A 20848-nucleotide genomic window follows, 5' to 3' on the forward strand; every position below is an offset into this window, starting at 1 on the left:
ATGCTGCAATTCATGGGGTCACAAAGAGTCGGACTCGACTGAGCGAACTGAACTGAACTGAATACGTTAAATTTTGGTAGAAATCATCAGTGATTTCCATATCAGTCAGAAAATGGTTGTAAAACACAGAAGCAAGCGAGAGAGGTGACATTGACGAGTATAGAGTCCCCGGAGAACATGCACCGTGGGTGTTGACATTTATGGTGGCTTATACTTTGGAGGAAAGGCTAGAACCACCCTCAGACACATTGATTTAGAGAGCTGTGTAAACAGAAGGCAGATTAGAAGCAGAAATCACACAAATGCAACTGAAAAATGACAAAGTGGAAGAGATGGATATAAAAACCATAGGTTCACTGCTTCTGTTGTTCATTTAGTTAAACACTAAGTTGAAAAGTTTCCACCTACATTTAAAAAGTAAATTGATGCTAATTTCAGATGCATTCAAGATTTACTCATGTAAAACATTTGCTTTAAAATAGTGATACAGGGGTGTACCACAATAGAGTAAAATGTGCTTGACGGTGAATTTAGATGTGATGCCACAAGAAAGTAATTCAATGGGAAAAGAAATCCACAAACACCTAGATGGCTCTGGATTATACTAACAGCAGTAGCCAAAAGGCCTTAGGTATTTAATAACATCCATTCAAGTATAACTTTAGTGAAAAATGAAAGTTGCTCAGTCATGTCTGACTCTGTGACACTGTGAACTATAGCCTGCCAGTCTCCTGCATCCATGCAATTCTCCAGTCAAGAAACTGGAGTAGGTTGCCGTCACCTTTTTAGGGGATCTTCCCAACCCAAGGATCAAACCAGAGACTCCTGCATTGCAGGTAGATTCTGTACCGTCTGAGCCACCAGGTAAGCCCCCAAAGAGTATACTTTAGAAATATACCAAAGTATGCCTTATCTGGGACACAACTTTGCCCTACAAGGAACATTTGTAAATTTTTTTACAATCCTGGTAATACTCCTTGTTCTATTAGGTATAAACATCTATATAATAATAGGCATACAAATTAATGTACATGTGATTTTTAATAAACAAACAAATTACCAACTTGGGACATCTGCAGAAAATCAGTCCACCTGACCCAGAGATTGATTACATCTTGCTGTCAGTTCAGAATGTATTGATTCAGGATGATTGTTATCCAAATAAAATCTATTTTGAATATCCACTCAGTGATAATGTATGTAGCTAAATCCACGTTGCTTTATTATTATTTAGGCCATCTAAAGCAGAATGTTCTCAATTTTAAACCAACACACACTGATAGCCCATCAATCAATTACAGGTGTACCTGAGGTATTAATCACCTGGGAGTGTCTAGGGAGCCAGTGGCCTCCAACTCCAAGCAGCTTGGTCTGCATATGCCTGGACATTATAGAAATGCTACAATTATCTATTTGTACAGTAACCAGTCTAAGAAATCTCATTGTTTTTGTAAAAGATATAATTTAAAGTTAACATTGAGCCTAGAGCTTTGTTTCCCTTTTCCTAAAGAAAAATTACTTTACCCCTGCCCTTTAGTTTTATTAGCTTATGATTTTCAAAACAAAAAGATTATCCAGCTACTTCTTTGTGGGGAAAGGAGTAATACCAGATTAGCCCATTGTCATCGTGGTCAGTTAACAGTCTGAACAGTGTAAACTAAATTTTGACAAACTTCCAAGGATTCAAGATGACTTTTCCGCAGTAAACATACCAAACGTCAATCCATGGTAAGAGTGAGGACTGAACCTGGCATATTAATGACTATTCACCTCAGTCCAACTTCAACTGTTGGAATCATTTATTCAAATTTAAGGCTATAAAATTTCAGAGGGCACATTATCTTAACAGTTTATCAAATCAGTAAAAGTACCAATAACTTACAGCATCAGATTTTCCTGTGCTCCGTTGGAGGATGTGAGGGTTGTCTGCATAACCCTGCTGTAGGAGGGCTTTCCTGTCCAAAGTTGTCAGATCATCTGGGATGGCTTCTGCACCTTGTACACACTAGATGTGAGGCAATAAGTGAACCCTCATGTGCATGCTTAGAATATTTCTTTTTAATAACATAAAGACTAAAGCAATGACTGGATACATCAGATTAAGAGTATAGGCTCTGATAATCAGAACGCCTATTGAATCCAGCTCTCCCACTTTCTAGCTATATGACATCTCTGTGCCTCGGTTTACTCATAACTAAAATGGCAATTAATATTAGTAACTCTTTTGTACTCAAAAAAAATGATTAAATGAGGTGATACCTGGCCAACACATATCAGAAGTACCTGACATATGATAAGCATTACATAAAAAATAGCAACTATTATAACTATAGTTGTCCAATTGAGTCTTTGTAAAGTTAATAAATATGGGCATGTCATTCCTTTACAAAGCTAAGTTCACAAGTAAAGTGATACTAATATATGGGTGTATCCTTTGGGACTGTTAAAATCCAACACAAACAGAAACCAGCCTTCAAAATTCCCTGAGCAGACAATACCAGTTTAGTCATACAAGCAAAGCTTAATTTAGCTTATTTTACAAGACAGGTGAGACTAACTTGACCAGGGTTACTTCCTGCTTGTTTGTCTAGAAATCATAAGTGAAACTTAAACTGTTCCCCCAAACTGATATGAAGTAACCACTAACTAATCCCTTATCATTTAAGAAAATTCTTGTATTATAACCAATCACGGTGGAGCATAAACAGTTACTGCCTCCTCACTATGTAAACTGCTTTACAACAATAGCTCCCTGGGTCTCTTTCCATGTTTAGTCTGAGTACTTTCGGCTCACGAACTGACCTTTTGGTGTGTACACAAAACTTTTACTAATGACTGCTTTGGTGATTCATTGGTTTTATGTCTGCTATTTCTGAACTTTTAACAAGGATTCTAATGAGATAAATGCTAAATTTTTCTCTGAATATTAGATGTGTTTATATGAGCGTAACAAAAAATAATGCTCCAATGTAATAGATTACAAGTATATCTCCCCAGGGCTTGTTCTTACTTTAGATTTTCCTTGAAAGGTCACATTTCATCTTCATAATCTTCGCTGTCTCCATGACCTTTGATTGCTACATGAAACTTTATTATACATTTGTTTATGATTTATTGCCTGCCTCTCCTGTTGTAAGTTCCACGAGGGTAGGAACCTTGTCTGTCTTTTCATTGCAGGATCCCTGGTGCCAGAGCAGGACCACATGTAGTGAGCACTGTATATGTATCCAATGAATGAATAATAAATCTTAAGTGTGTACTATTGAGAAATAAATTTATGAGGATACTTTATAATTTTATTTATTTACCCACTAATATCTGTTTTTCCTAAATAGTGATTTGACACTTCACCAGAAAGATGTTTAACATTATATAAGGTAAATTTAAGAAAGATTAAATTAATAGACATGTTTCAGTATAAGCCAGGTTCTGCATTACGTATAGGTTGGAGGAAACTTTCAAAGGCATCTTATTTTATTTCAACTTGTTTTCAGTCTTTTACCCAAGGGAAACAGTGGCTTTTCCACTTGGCATCCCAGACTTAACCTCCCCAAATCAGACTTCACTATGATATCCCCCACTCCAGTTAATGAAAAATACACCCTTTGAACTGCTCAGCTCAAAAAGCCTTAGAGCCATCTTTCATCTTTCCTTTCTCTCAAGCCTAAAGCCAATCCATCACCAAATATTCTGAGCCTTACCTTCAGAAACTGTCTAGAATCGAACTTCTCGTTGTGACCACATCTTATCCAAATCTGCCACAACCACCTGGGTCCAAGCAGGCATCCTTATCTCTTGCCTGGATTATTGGGATAGCCTCTGCGGCAAAACCCATTCTCAACAAAATGGAATAGAAGGCAAAGCCTTGAAGTGGTCTACAAGACCTCTCTGATCTGCCTCCCAGCCTCTGCTACCCTTTAATTCACTGAAAAAATCTCCTCCCACCTCTCCCTTGCTCTTCTCTCTCATCACACTGCTCTTAATATTTCTTAAATACTCCAGGCCCACTCCTACTTCATGACACTGAGAGTTTCTTCTAACTGGCTTGCCTAGTACCCCTTTTGAATGTGCCCTAAAATGCTACCTTAAGGTAAAGATCTTCTCTGATGATCCCTTACAAACTACAACCCCAACCTTGGCTTTCCAAGTTTCCTTCTACTCATAGCATTTATCATCATCTGTCATATTAGAGGACTTCCTGGTGGCTCAGATGATAAAGAATCTGCCTGCAATGCAGGAAATCCCGATTTCATCTCTGGATCAGGAAGATCCTCTGCAGAAGGGAATGGCTACCCAACTGATTCATTCATTCGTTTATTTTTTTTTTTTCCTGCAAGAGAAGGAACATTTGTCTGTTCTAGTCACTGACTTATCACCAGTGCCTGGAAAGGTACCTTGCATATCATGAAACATTAGATAACTATTTTTGAAAGAATAAACAATGAATGAGTTGGTAGGTTTTTTGTCTTTTTATAGAGTTAGTGAAAAAAGTTATATTTGGAATGATCACATGCTAGTAAAGTAATGCGCAAAATTCTCCAAGCCAGGCTTCAGCAATTCGTGAACCATGAACTTCCAGATGTTCAAGCTGGTTTTAGAAAAGGCAGAGGAACCAGAGATCAAATTGCCAAAACCCACTGGATCATTGAAAAAGCAAGAGAGTTTCAGAAAAACATCTATTTATGCTTTATTGACTATGCCAAAGCCTTTGACTGTGTGGATCACAATAAACTGTGGAAAATTCTGAAAGAGATAGGAATACCAGACCACCTGACCTGCCTCTTGAGAAACCTGTATGCAGGTCAGGAAGCAACAGTTAGAACTGGACATGGAACAACAGACTGGTTCCAAATAGGAAAAGGAGTACATCAAGGCTGTATATTGCCACCCAGCCTATTTAACTTATATGCAGAGTACATCATGAGAAATGCTGGGCTGGAAGAAGCACAAGCTAGAATCAAGATTGCCAGGAGAAATATCTATAACCTCAGATATGCAGATGACACCACTCTTATGGCAGACAGTGAAGAAGAACTAAAGAGCCTCTTGATGAAAGTGAAAGAGGAGAGTGAAAAAGTTGGCTTAAAGTTTAACATTCAGAAAACTAAGATCATGGCATCTGGTCCCATCACCTCATGGGAAATAGATGGGGAGACAGTGGAAACAGTGGCTGACTTTATTTTGGTGGGCTCCCAAATCACTGCAGATGGTGACTGCAGCCATGAAATTAAAAGATGCTAACTTCTTGGAAGGAAAGTTATGACCAATCTAGACAGCATACTAAAAAGCAGAAACATTACTTTGCCAACAAAGGTCCGTCTCATCAAGGCTATGGTTTTTCCAGTGGTCATGTATGGACATGAGAGTTGGACTATAAAGAAAGCTGAGTGCAGAAGAAGTGATGCTTTTGAACTGTGGTGTTGGAAGAAGACTCTTGAGAGTCCCTTGGACTGCAAGGAGATCCAACCAGTCCATCCTAGAGGAGATCAGTCCTGGGTGTTCATTGGAAGGACTGATGCTGAAGCTGAAACTCCAATACTTTGGCCACCTCATGTGAAGAGCTGACTTATTTGAAAAGACCCTGATGCTGGGAACGATTGAGGGCAGGAGGAGAGGGAGACGACAGAAGATGAGATGGTTGGATGGCATCACCGACTCAATGGACATGAGTTTGGGTAGACTCTGGGAGTTGGTGATGGATAGGGAGGCCTGGTGTGCTGCGGTTCTTGGTGTCGCAAAGAGTTGGACACAACTGAGTGACTGAACTGACCTTAACAGAACTGAACATAAGTACAATTAAATAATATTAATTTGGTAATTAATATTATTTCCTATAAAATTGAAGTTTGATTTTCAGTGTTTAATTTAAAGGTATTTCATTACTTTAAAAATATATATACCCACCCACACAAATACAGATAAATTTACATTTTACATGATAAAACAATTTGACAGTGAGATTCATCACCTTTTCTACTAAATGGAAGGAAAGCTCAAAACAGGAAATTTGCCTTTAGAATCAAGCAGAGTGGAACTATTTTACTGTTTGATATTATCAATTGATTGATGTATCAGCCTATTTAGTTAGTAGCTATAGCCTCTAGTTATTGTCTTGGATTCTGAATACATCTAACTTTAGCTTTTCTTTATCAGCAAAGAGAATCAATTTGCATGTGACTCCCTGCTTTAAAAAGGGGCTATGTTTCAGATATCAGGGATCTTTTTGTTTCTAGAGATTAATATCCCAGTGGTAATTCATGTAATTATAATAGGATTTAGTAACAGCAAATTTATACAGCAGTTTTGGTTCTAATAAGAGTGTACTTTTAAAATGACATCAGATAAGTTGCTCAAACTCCGTAAGTACAAGATTATTATATATAGAATATATAGAAACCAGGGATATTTTTGTGAGACTACCAAAAACATATTAAACTTCTAATATGTAGGTTAAAAAAGTAAAACAAGATATTCTCCAAAAGAAAATATGGAAATGCTGGCTGCTATTTATAAAACCCTTATTCATTCATATGGTAAGATTTGCAAACAATATGTATCTTCTCTTAAACCAAAAGTAAACAAGCATCCTCATTTGAACTTGTGTTCAAGGGTATCAAGGTTTTACTTTAAAACTATTTGAATTGTTTTGCTATGAAAAGGAAAGTATGCACTTATAGAAACTTTCATTCTGTTTTCCCAAGATTATTACAATGATCTAAATATCACATGGTAGATACACACCCAGGTGCTAAACAGTTATGAAATTATCCTATCTGCTATTACAGACACTAGAATACTATATTTATGTACATCTGTTTGAATCTGGAAAATTAGTTTTAAAATAAAAATGACCAAATAATCCCATAACTTTTGTTACTCTTTTAGCTAAATACCATGGGTTTTAGTGAGTTCCAGATAGTCTCTACATGGATTAGAAAAAATAAAGCTGATATGCCACATCTACTTACAACTTATTTAGGTATAAACTCACCATTCATGAATACAAGAGCAAAGTAAACATAATAAATTTAATGGCTTTTCACAAGCATACCAGAAAGGTTAAACTTGAATTTTAGAAAGATTTTACAACTTAATCTTTTTACTCAACAGTAAATGCTAAGTAAATACAACTATTAAACTTCCCTGAAAACACATTATTCTTATTAAAAGTTAACTGAATGAAGAATTGTATCTAAGTGCTCTTTCTTTATGATCAGTAGTGTCATAAACTATGCTTTCAAACCTTTCTAAAATTCAAGGTTCATCTTTTTTATATGCTTGTGAAATGTCATTGAATTTATTATGTTTAATTTGCTCTTATATTCATGAATGGTGAGTTTATATCTAATTAAGATTAAATTAAAATATAACAGCTTCAGCAATTCATGATGTTAAAAGTATCTCCCAAACTCAGCTAGAAAACAATCATGGAGTGATGACAGTTTCAAAATAAAACAGGGTCACTTTAAAGTCTGAAACCACTTTTCAACTTTAAAGTTTACTCTTTAAAGTGAGAACAATGGAGTTCAAAACAGTTTCGTCAGAAACAGATACGTAATACTGTCTTATTTCCAACCCAAGGCAAGTGAAAAACTACAGAGAAAAGACGATTAGGTCATATGACTAAATTTTTCCCATCTGAAAATAACCCATTTAAGTTGTTGTGAAGAATAAACTAGTTAATGTAAGTAAAATAGTTAAAGAGAGTCCCTGGTACACAGAAGTAAGTGTTAGCTATTACACTTTATTATGACTAACAACAGGATATATCAGGCAGAAAGATGCTTCTATCATACATATACTGTTTTCTTTAAATTCCATTACAGTTTTGTAAAGCCTTGTACATTACCTTGTCATCTGTCTTGTTTCTTGGAGACTGTTGATGTGTGATACTTGACTTTGCCTTTTCTGCATTTCTCTGACTGTGTTGTTTGTATCCCCCTTTCATTTCAATTTTGTATTGCTGATGTTTTACTTTATATTTGTCTGTTGGTGCTAGCAAATTTTCAGGTATTATGTCCTGCTCCAAGAAGTAAAAAGAAAAAGTATGCTATCCATCATTAAAAAATTCAAAATTACTATTAATTTTCCTTATTAACATTAAACAAGTTTACCATTTACTTTAGCATTTATGCTTAAGAAACATCACTATGATCTATTTTCTAAAGAGAGGTAATATTTAAAACATTTAGCTGGTGCAGCATGCTTGAGTGGGCACTGGCCTCAAATACCATTAAGCCTGTATCTTGTTTCACAGCTGGAGATCAATTCTGGTTCTAAAACAGAGAGAAGAAAGAATGACTTTTCTCTCTTCTTACGAGTTTTAGATAGCTTATTTTACTCCTGCCTCGGAAAACCTCCATTGCCAAAAGTTTGCCAGAATAGTCTTTGGAATTGGAGGTCACTAATATTGAGAAGCTCTGGTTGCCATTTCTAGAATATTGAAATATTCTATCTTATGGTGTTATCTGGCTCCCTTCCACATGTCCATGGAATGACAGGTAACACAGCCAGGTGATAAGAGAAACCTACAAAGAATAGTCAGTAAATATACACTGTCCCATAGAGGGACAGCAACTCCAACAGGAGCATAAAGCCAGTACAACATTTGAAACATTTTGTATCCAAGTCTACACCCACAGGAGAAGAATGAGACAAGGCTTTGGGTGAAAACTGTAACATGATACCGATTAAGGTACTATTCATGTAATCTAACCAAAACAAGATGGAGGAGATCACGAATGGAAAAAGATGACAAATACAGAAAAGTAAGCCCACTGGTTCTGACTACTAGTCAGAACTTGTGCTCATGACATGAAATAAATCACTTAATATTGTTTGAAGTATAAATATGTCCCAAGGAGACAGTTTGCAATAAGTACTTACTTCTTCATAGTATCCTCATAGCCTAAAGTATGTCAAGAGACATACAAGTTTAAAGAGACGAGTTTTATATTTTTAACCTAGCCACATCCGATCTAATTTTCTGCCGGTAGTATAAACCTATAGTTTACCAATTTTCTAGGACATTTTAAAAATGCCATTCTTATGTGAGGCAAAAATGTAAAACAAAGTAAAATTCATCAACAGTACTGTCTGAGATACTAATATACACTCTGTGTGTGTGTTAGTCACTCAGTGGTGTCTGACTCCTTGGACCACGTGGACTGTAGACTGCCAGGCTCCTCTGTCCATGAATCCTCCAGGCAAGAATACTGGAATGGGTAGCCATTCCCTTCCCCATGGGATCTTCCCCACTCAGGGATCGAACACAGGTCTCCTGCATTGCAGGCAGATTCGTTACCGTCTGAGCCACCAGGGAAATCCTCATATACACTAACTATATTTAAACTAGCTCTACTCCACGTTCAAGGTCAGGAGGGGTGGCCGTGAGAAGATACCCCTCGTCCAAGGTAAGGAGCAGTGGCTGCGCTTTGCTGGAGCAGCCGTGAAGAGATACCCCACATCCAAGGTACAAGAAACCCAAGTAAGACAGTAGGTGTTGCGAGAAGGCATCAGAGGGCAGACACACTAAGACCATAATCACAGAAAACTAGCCAATCTGATCACAGGACCACAGCCTTGTCTGACTCAATGAAACTAAGCCATGCCGTGTGGGGTCACCCAAGACGGTCGGGTCATGGTGGAGAGGTCTGACAGAATGTGGACACTGGAGAAGGGAATGGCAAACCACTTCAGTATTCTTACCTTGAGAACCCATGGACAGTATGAAAAGGCAAAGTGATAGGACACTGAAAGAGGAACTCCCCAGGTCGGTAGGTGCCCAATATGCTACTGGAGATCAGTGGAGAAATAACTCCAGAAAGAATGAAGGGATGGAGCCAAAGCAAAAACAATACCCAGCTGTGGATGTGACTGGTGATAGAAGCAAGGTCCGAAGCTGTAAAGAGCAATATTGCATAGGAACCTGGAATGTTAGGTCCATGAATCAAGGTAAATTGGAAGTGGTCAAACCGGAGATGGCAAGAGTGAATGTCGACATTCTAGGAACCAAGGAACTAAAATGGACTGGAATGGGTGAATTTAACTCAGATGGCCATTATGTCTACTACTTTGGGCAGGAATCCCTTAGAAGAAATGGAGTAGCCATCATAGTCAACAAAAGGGTCTGAAATGCAGTACTTGGATGCAATCTCAAAAACGACAGAACGCTCTCTGTTCGTTTCCAAGGCAAATCATTCGATATCAAAGTAATCCAAGCCTATGCCCCAACCAGTAACGCTGAAGAAGCTGAAGTTGAACGGTTCTATGAAGACCTACAAGACCTTTTAGAACTAACACCCCAAAAGGATGTCCTTTTCATTATAGGGGACTGGAATGCAAAAGTAGGAAGTCAAGAAACACCTGGAGTAGCAGGCAAATTTGGCCTTGGAGTATGGAATGAAGCAGGGCAAAGGCTAATTGAGTTTTGCCAAGAGAATGCATGGGTCATAGCAAACACCCTCTTCCAACAAAACAAGAGAAGACTCCACACATGGACATCACCAGATGGTCAACACTGATCAGATTGATTATATTCTTTGCAGCCAAAGATGGAGCAGCTCTATACAGTCAGCAAAAACAAGACCGGGAGCTGACTGTGGCTCAGATCATGAACTCCTTATTGCCAAATTCAGACTTAAACTGAAGAAAGTAGGGAAAGCCACTAGACCATTCAGGTATGACCTAAATCAAATCCCTTGTGACTATACAGTGGCAGTGAGAAATATATTTAAGGGACTAGATCTGATAGACAGACAGCCTGATGAACTATGGACGGAGGTTTGTGACATTGTACAGGAGACAGAGATCAAGACCATCCTCATGGAAAAGAAATGCAAAAAGGCAAAATGGTCGTCTGAGGAGGCCTTACAAATAGCTGTGAAAAGAAGAGAAGTGAAAAGCAAAGGAGAAAAGGAAAGATATTCCCATTTGAATGCAGAGTTCCAAAGAATACCACGGAGAGATAAGGAAGCCTTCCTCAGCCATCAATGCAAAGAAATAGAGGAAAACGACATAATGGGAAAGACTAGAGATCTCTTCAAGAAAATTAGAGATACCAAGGGAACATTTCATGCAAAGATGGGTTCGATAAAGGACAGAAAAATGTATGGACCTAACAGAAGCAGAAGATATTAAGAAGAGGTGGCAAGAATACAGAGAGGAACTGTACAAAAAAGATCTTCACGACCCAGATAATCACAATGGTGTGATTACTCACCTAGAGCCGGACATCCTGGAATGTGAAGTCAAGTGGGCCTTAGAAAGCATCACTATGAACAAAGCTAGTGGAGGTGATGGAATTCCAGTTGAGCTATTTCAAATCCTGAAAGGTGATGCTGTGAAAGTGCTGCACTCAATATGTCAGCAAATTTGGAAAACTCAGCAGTGGCCATAGGACTGGAAAAGTTCAATTTTCATTCCAATCCCTAAGAAAGGCAATCACAAAGATTGCTCAAACTACCACACAATTGCACTCATCTTACAGGCTAGGAAAGTAAGCTCAAAATTCTCCAAACCAGGCTTCAGCAATATGTGAATCATGAACTTCCAGATGTGCAAGCTGGTTTTAGAAAAGGCAGAGGAACCAGAGATCAAATTGCCAATATCCGCTGGATCATTGAACAAGCAGGAGAGTTCCAGAAAAACATCTGTTTCTGCTGTATTGACTATGCCAAAGCCTTTGACTGTGTGGATCACAATAAACTAACCTGTCCTGTCTCTTGAGAAACCTGTATGCAGGTCAGGCGCAAAAGTCAGAACTGGACATGGAACAACAGACTGGTTCCAAATGGGAAAAGGAGTACGTCAAGGCTGTATATTGTCACCCTGCTTATTTAACTTATATGCAGAGTACATCATGAGAAACGCTGGGCTGGAAGAAGCACAAGCTGGAATCAAGATTGCTGGGAGAAATATCAATATCCTCAGATATGCCGTTGACACCACCTTTATGGAAGAAAGTGAAGAAGAACTAAAGAGCCTCTTGATGAAAGTGAAAGAAGAGAGTAAAAAAGTTGGCTTAAAGCTCAACATTAAAAACTAAGATCATCACATCTGGTCCCATCACCTCATGGGAAATAGATGGGGACACAGTGGAAACAATGTCAGACTTTATTTTGGTGGGCTCCAAAATCACTCCAGATGGTGACTGCAGCCATAAATTAAAAGACACTTACTCCTTGGAAAGAAAGTTATGGCCAACCTAGACAGGATATTAAAAAGCAGAAACGTTACTTTGCCAACAAAGGTCCGTCTGGTCAAGGCTATGGTTTTTCCAGTGGTCATGTGTGGATGTGAGAGTTGGACTATAAAGAAAGCTGAGTGCCAAAGAACTGATGCTTTGAACTGTGGTGTTGGAGAAGACTCTTGAGAGTCCCTTGGACTGCAAGGAGATCCAACCAGTCCATCCTAAAGGAGATCAGTCCTGGGTGTTCATTGGAAGGACCGATGCTGAAGTTGAAACTTCAATACTTTGGCCACCTCATGTGAAGAATTGACTCATTGGAAAAGACGCTGATGCTGAGAGGGGTTGGGGGCAGGAGGAGAAGGGGCAACAGAGGATGAGATGGCTGGATGGCATCACTGACTCCATAGGCATGAGTTTGGGTGGACTCCGGGAGTTGGTGATGGACAGGGAGGCCTGGCATGCTGCGATTCATGGGGTCACAAAGAGTCAGACACGACTGAGCGACTGTGCTGAACTGATATTTAAACTAAACTAAACATAGACTGAACATAATGAAATTTATGGATTAAATAGAGTGACAAGTGCACTCTGTACTTCAGAAAGCTGGGAGTAAGAAGTGAATACGAACCAGGTCATATAGGTGATGCTGGTGTACGGTGTGTGACATGGTGTTACCCAAGCAAAAGCAAAAGAGGAATTTGTTGGGTTAAAATGAGCATGTGCTGTACTAAGTGGCCTATACGGTAAATCATCCTAAAAACTGAGATTAAATGACACTAGTGATATGCTACCTATAACACTCTGTTCAAATATTTATAATATGAAATACCAAGTAAAAATTACCTCATCATCAGAGTCAACAAGGCTTCCCAGATCAAGTTGTGGGACCCTGAAAGAAATAGTTATGTATCCCATAATTTTTTTTTTAAATGAATCTTTAATAGTTGCAAGTCATATATGCTGTATCTTACTATATAAACAGGTAAACTGTAGCCAATGGTGTGCTGGCTCTTACCAGCTGTGAGAGGCTTTTGTTAAATGTTCAGTAATATTTTGCACAGGTTGTTAACACAGAATTATTAATAACAAAATTATGTAAACTTATAATTGCATCAATTATATGAAAAACAAAGGTAATAAATATTCAAAACCCATCACTTCTTAATAGCTTTACCATACTTCACTATTTCTTGCTTTATAGAGGTTATTTATAGCTATCATATCTGAATGGTAATACATGGGTGGCATCTCTTTCCAACTCTGTGTTCAATGATAGACTGAAATTAGCCACAGTGCGATTATTTACACAGAAATGGGCAGATGTTATGAAGCAGGCCTTGGTATATTATTTTGTTGATTTCTAAGGCTGATAAATGTGGTGGAAAGAATGTTAGTAGTGCATATTAAAAAGTATTACCTGTAACTGTCACATGGTGAATAATAAAAAACTGAGGAAGTATTATTCTGCTATTCAAAACTATTACTTGATTCGGCAAAGAAATCACTCATGTCACTCTAAAATAGATGAAAATATCAACCAATATTCACCCTGATTGATATTGTCACATAAAATATATAATCAACTTAAAATATACTTAACTTTATTTAAAATTAGCAAGTAAAGTATATGATGAACTTATAGTACATGTCTAGAAAACCAGTTGTTAGACATTTTCCAGCAAACAACTGACTGGCATCACACACTCAATATTGTATCTAGCATTTATACCTAGCTCTGTTCTTTGTCTGGATGAGCAAACAGGTATCTGTTTTGTGGACCACGTGAAATTGCTGATATTTGCCCATTGTTAATCTATAAAAATGTCATTTTTATATAGTTCAAATTAATATGTTAGTTTTTAATTTCTATTTTCTAAGAAGCCCTGTAGTCCAATATATTGGATTGACCAAAAAGTTCATTTGGATTTTTTCATAAGATGTTACAGAAAAACCCAGATGAACATTCTGGCCAACCCAATATTTGAAAGAATATAAAAATCATATCCTTCCAAATTTTGAAAAGCAAAAATTTAAAATATATAACAATTAATGTATTCCAGTCCAAAATTAAATCACTTTAATAAGACTGATAAAATTATCATATTCCTCAAGATAAGATTAAAGAACAGATAACCTCCCATTAAATCATTTTGACTATGCCAATAAAAGTGCAATATTTTATATGAATTTTTTAATAAATACTCTTGGCTGAATTTTCTAAATAAAACAATATTTTAACTTTTTCAGGAAAATATAAAAATAATACTAAAGAAAATTAAACAACAAGAGAACTATTAGCCTTAGTCCTACCATCCTATCACAAGAAATACTTTAGTTTGGACGTAATAATTTTCAGGGCATCAACATGTATATAAACTTTTCTGTAGTTCATAATCATAGCTATATATATAATTTTTCTTTATTTTTTTGCTTGTCAATGTATACTTACATATTTACCCATTAAACGGCTCAAATGTGAAGAAATGTAACTTACACAGGTAGGCAAGGATCCTCCATAGCATGTGATTTGGAGGTCCATCTTTGCTTTAATTAAAAAAATTAGAATCAGTATGCATGTGTCATTTATTTATACTTTAAAAGATAACCAATGTGCCAATGCAACAAGACTAATTATAATTTTTCTCAGTAAGCTTACATAAGAAATATTTTGGAAGCCCCATCCCACTGTGCTTGATATGCAGAGATAGGATAATAACCAGCATCGGACTCTGCTCGGGAAGACATTCATTCAGACAATGTGGAAAATACATGCTGAGACAGAGCTGCACAGAGCATGTGTACCCAACCTAGTCTAGGGAATTGAGGTAGCTTTTTTCAAAAATAAAAAAGGAAACTTTAAATGGAGCTCTGAAGGTTGGTAGGAGTTAGTTAGCCAGACGCAGAGAGAAGGGAGAAAACTGCTCCAGCCAGGAGGAGCAACTTGTCCTGCACAGGCCCACAGGCCAGAGCTGGCGGGAAAGACTGTAATCCACGGTGTGAGGAGGTAGTGGACAGAGCTGTTAAACTGTAATGCAGACTAAGGGGCCTGGACTTTATCCCAAAGGAAATGGGAAGACAGGATAGGAGTTAAGCAAGAAATGACAAATATATACAGGCATATGTTTGTAAATATTTGATTTTATTGCTAAAAAATGGGTTCAAAGGGAGGGGATATATGGATACCTATGGCTGATTCATGTTGAGGTTTGACAGAAAACAACGAAATTCTGTAAAGTAATTATCCTTCATTTAAAAATAAATAAATTTAAAAAAAAACTAAAATGTCTCATAGGCAAAGACATGAAAATTACAGTGAGCTTAGTCACCATGGAATAAGAACTATGTTGGAATCTTAGGGAAAGCTAAAGTTAATAAAAGCAGGAAATTATTTATTTATAAGCACTTACAGCTTACTTGTGAAATATTATCTAATGGGTCATTTTTATATTGACAGCAAGTACAGAAATTATATTCAAGACTGGGCTTCATCACTCGGACTATGAGAAACCCAAAGAAAAATTCAGCTCAGTATCAACCTTAATATGGCATTGTTTTAAGTACTGTCCCAATAAATAGTTAAAATGCAGGAACATAAAGTCACAAGATGATCATCTAAATGGATGTATATATATTTAATATATAATGACAAAATAGAAACAATTGTATATATTGATTCTGTTTAACTAATAATAAATTTAAAATATAATTTCATATATATGAAAGAGTGAAAAGTGAGTGTTAGTTGTTCAGTTGTTTCTGCGTCTTTGCAACACCATGGACTGTAGCCTGCCAGACTCCTTTTTCCATGGGATTCTCTGTGGACAGGGGATCTAAATAGAATACAGCTGTAGTTTTCATCGTCATCATGATCATTATTATTCCCCAGAAAATGTTTTAACAGACTTATTAAAATCTGCTAAATAGGTTTATCTAATAATGAGGCCATAGGGATAAATATTTCAGAATGGCAGTTATCTTTCCTGTCTAGTTATAATAAAATTGTGCTAGGCAATCCAGAATAAAGATAAATTATAGTTTACAAATCCCTAGGCAAGAGATCAGCAATCTAGACTCAGCTTTGTTTTTATGCTAAAGGTTTCACTGGCACACAGCCATGTTCATTTATTTACAAATTACCTATGTGTTCTCAAAAAAACTGCAAAGTTGAGAGACTGTACAGCCCATAAAGCCAAAAATATTTATTCCCTGGCTCTTTATTTTAAAAGTTGGATATTTTTGTATCTCACATTTTTTTATGCAACTCATTTTTTAATGAATTTTATTTTTTAGAAGAGTTTTAGGTTCACAGTAAAACTGTATAAAATGTACAGAGATTTGCCATATCTCCTCTGAACTTACACCTATATAGCCTCTCCCGAGAAGGGCTGCTTTAATTAAAATTATCAAATAGTTCAGACTTAGCCCATAATATTGTGAACCATAAAAACCCCAAAGCTGTCACTCATGTATATAAGGGAGATGGCTGAACACAGAGGAAAGAGCACAGATACTGAAGTCAGAACTGAAGTTCAAAATCCTGACGAGTCACTTAATCTCTTGGAGCCTCAGTTCTTCCATATCTAAAGGCAGGTGAGGCCTGTCCTCTCGGGAGAAGGTCCACACTCTGTGGAATGTGCCTCTCCCAGGGCCACCCCTACCTTTTGGGATGGACCACATTCTGTCTATGGAATGTGTACCTCTAAATAAATCCACTTCTTACCTATCACTTTGTCTCTCCCTAAACTCTTTCTGCAACCAGAAATAAAGAACCTGAGCTTTAGTGAGTCCTGACACCAGCCTCCAATTAACTCTGGATGCTTGGAAGGAACCCTGGAACATCTCAGAGAGGAATGTTAAACTAATTAGGTTTATTTTGAGCTAAGGCCCCCACCGAGGTGGAGGATGGAATGATGCTGTTGACCCTTCTGACTGCAGTCAAGTAAAGCCTGGACTCTGTCAACCTTTGTCCCAATTCTATGCTCAGTTCTCCTCTGCTCAAGCCCCATCATGAACATGCATGGACCCTTAGCTTAAAACTTCCCCAGTTTTGCAGTTCAGGGAGACTCTGCTTTGGGAAAACTCCCTACTGTTCTCCTTACTTGCTGCAAGTAATAACTCCTTCCTTCTCCCAAGTAAATAGATAGATAAAAATAAATAAGGGAGGTTAATAATAATGCCTACCTCAAAGGTTTGTTGTAAGAATAAAGTAAATTGCTGAAACATTTATTGTGTTTGCTGATAAACAGTAGGCATTCACTATTTGAAACAGTAAGAATAGCAAGGAAATATATATCAATGTTATGTATTTCTAAACTAAATTTTATGTTTGCTCAATTCTGTGGTGATTACAGGGACAAAGTATCTTTAAACTTACACCTAATCAATAATATACAGTAGTGATATTATGAAGGTTGAAAAGAATGAAAGTCCTAACAGTAGAAGCCCAGATTCTTTTCCTACCTAGCTAACACAAAATATATATTGATTATTTTCTTCTTCTTTCTACTTTTTAAACTTTTTGTATTTTATATGTATGCAGACATACATAGACAATTTTTAAATAATAATAAGAAAACAATGATATTAAGCTTAATTAAAAATAAAACATTCAAGTAATGATTATCTTCAATTTTTTCAGTTATTCAAATCTAAGAATTAATTCCAAATATTTGGGATTATGAATTGTCATAAAAACACAAAGAAAGGAGTCAGAAAATTATTTAATGAATCATCCTACAAGAGGAAAATTATATAGCATACATACTTGTAGTGGCTTCCTTCTTCCAGAGAATGGCTGAGTTTGAGTTGTAGGAGAAGCAGCAACTCCTTTAACCTCCAAGTCCATTGCAGTTCATATATTTACCAAGCAGTATACTTTGAAAAAGGTAAAGCAATATAAAATGATCATTCTTATTCTAATGTTAAATAAGTTATACAAATTACATAATAATATTACATGGAAAGAAGTCAGGTGGTTAATCAGTTTTCCGTCTTTCACCAAAATCAACTTTCTGTGAAGAACTACATTATGTGGGGCAACATTTATGGGATAAATATTAGTCTGAGCAATGGCCCCCCTGAAGACGTTCATGTCCTAATCATCAGACTCTGTGAATGTTACTTTAAATGGTGAAAAGCCTTCCAGATATGATAAAGTTAGGATTTCAAAATATGGAGATTCTTCTGAATTATCTGGGGGACACAATTAATCCCCTTATAAAAGGAAGGCAGGATGATCAGAGTGAGAAAGATCTGAAGACGGAAGCGCAGGTCAGACAAGAGCTAAGACTTTAAGCAGCACTGACTCCTGCCTTCAACGATTAAGCTCCCGCTCCAGGTGATACTGACTCACTCTGTACACGTCTTTTTGAAACCTTGAAGGAAGGTACTCCTGTTTGATGTTCTTTGTTATGACAAGATATAAAACTGTGTTGAAAACCAGTCTGCTCCAGAGCATTTCCTCAGAGGTATCTGAGAGGATGTTTCCCAGGCTACAGTCCTCCTGCGTGCATGCTAGTCACTTCCGTCGTGTTTGACTGTTTGTGACCCTATGGACTATAGCCGGCCAGGCTGCTCTGTCCATGGGATTCTCCAGATAAGAAATTGGAGTGGGTTGCCATGCTCTCCTCCAGGGGATCTTCCTGGCCCAGGGATTGAACCCATGCCTCTTAGGTGTCCTACATTGGCAGGTAGATTCTTTACCACTAGTGCCACCCAGAAGGCCCCGCTGACTACAGTCTTCAGTTTTGACTCAAATAAAACTCTTTTCTATTCACCTTGTGCTTGTTATTTAGTTGCTAAGTCACATCCGACTCTTGCCTGTTGATCTTCCCCATTGACACCCATTTCCATAGCCCTCTCTCCAAAAAATCCCTTGCCCTAAGCCTGGGGTTCTACTGCATGAGCGAAGTCAGGAAGATTAAAAAGCAACAGCAGACTTATTCTGAAAGCATCCCAGATCATTAGATTTGAGAACGCCCTGACAGCACTAGCAAATGGCTTTCTTTTCAGAGACAGCTTTCAGAGGGAAGAAACGTTGTGGCTCCTCTGGTGACTCAGTGGTGAAGGGTCTGCCTGACAATGCAGGAGACTCAGGTTGGATTCCGGATCCAGGAAGATCCCAAAGAACATGGAGCAACGAAGCCCAGGCCACAAATACTGCCTGTGCTCTAGGGCGCAGGAGCCACAGCTGCTGAGCCCACGTGCCAGTCGTTGAAGCCAGATGCCCGAGAGCCCCTGCTCCAGAGAAGAGAAGCCCGTGCCCCTCCACTAGACAGCAGCCCCCACTCACCAGAACCAGACAAAAGCCTGAGCAGCAAAGAAGACCCTGCACTTAGTCACTTCACAAGCGCTATTGTATTTGCCAGGATGATTAGTGGCCAAAAAACCCGAGTTGAAACAGAGGTGCTGCCAGGAGCCAGAACACGAGATCCCACCCATGACAAGGTCATGAGGAGAAGACCTGACAAGCAAGGCAGATCAGGACCTCAGGGATTTCGAAAAGCTGCCCCAGCGCTCTCCTTAAAGATGACCTCTGTCTTTCTGATGCTTGCTATATTAGACTACTCCCTGATTTCTGTGACACGGGCAGAAGGCCTTCCCCGATCTCTCTCCAAACAGAATCAACTTAGAACTTTAATTAATATGTCCGCCGGACGGTGGTATCCCATAAGATTATCCAGGATGAAAGGAGTGTTTCAATTTAGACCCCTTTGCTGGCATTCTAGCCTGCTTGGCAAATGTGTACTAATGCACATGACTGCTCACAACACCTTAATCATAAACAGCATAAAGAACCTGATCACACAAAGGCCTTAATAGGCTCAGAACCCTTCGGGGGTGAGGAAGCCCTATTAGAGAACATAAAATATTATTCTAAGCATGGTTATAGTTAAAGATTTAGGAAAAAAGAGTTTAGAATTGTTCATTTTAATCAGGAATGCTAAACAGGGGCTGCCTCCCTGGAGCTGCAGAGTCTTTGTGTGGTAAACCTTTTAGATAAATTTAACTGATAACTTCTGCAAAAGGACTGACCTTTGTGTTCATTAAAGAATAGATTACGGAAAACAGGTTTACATTCACCTGACCTGCATAAAATGTTAATAGGCCCCAAGGCCAGAAGATAATGTACAAGACCCTCATAAACAAAAAAGTATGCAGAAAACACCTTGGTTTCGTGAAGGACAAGCTGATGTAATGTTAAACTATCTTCCCCTTAGAAATGTACTAACTTAGGGTATAAAAGCTACGGTAAAAAATAAAGCATTGCCAGACTCTGCCAGACTAGGCTGCACCCCCCCGTCTGGTCACTCCCTCTCTCTCCCTCACAGACTTGGCCCTATCAAGGCTGGTCTCACGTGTCTTCTCTCGCCGACGCCGTTCATCCTGAGGGTACCCCCTGGATCCTGCGGAGGCTGGACCCCAGCAAGGTGCTAAACAATCAGCTGCATGACTGACTCCATACATCAGCCTCACATTATTTAAACCTTAGTAACATTATCGTCTGGCTTCCCACATGGCACTAGTGGTAAAGAACACCCCTGCCAATGAAGGAGATGCAAGAGACACAGGTTCTATTCCTAGATGGGGAAGATCCCCTGACAATCCACTCCAGTATTCTTGTCTGGAGAAACGCATGGACAGAGAAGCCTGGCAGGC

At 38.1% G+C, this 20848-nt stretch overlaps 1 protein-coding gene across 1 annotated transcript in view; it reads right to left on the reverse strand.

Annotated features, from left to right (window-relative positions):
• The window catches only part of CAPS2 (calcyphosine 2), a 46549-nt gene extending 28451 nt beyond the window's left edge, over positions 1 to 18098 (reverse strand). The window contains 5 exon segments of the mRNA XM_070454221.1: positions 1883 to 2005; positions 7850 to 8020; positions 13034 to 13079; positions 14685 to 14734; positions 17955 to 18098. Coding sequence (XP_070310322.1) covers positions 1883 to 2005; positions 7850 to 8020; positions 13034 to 13079; positions 14685 to 14734; positions 17955 to 18098 — 534 coding nt within the window.
• Between the last annotated feature and the right edge of the window lie 2750 nt (positions 18099 to 20848).

This window comes from Odocoileus virginianus, chromosome 24, assembly GCF_023699985.2.
Source record: "Odocoileus virginianus isolate 20LAN1187 ecotype Illinois chromosome 24, Ovbor_1.2, whole genome shotgun sequence".
Lineage (NCBI taxonomy): Eukaryota > Metazoa > Chordata > Mammalia > Artiodactyla > Cervidae > Odocoileus > Odocoileus virginianus.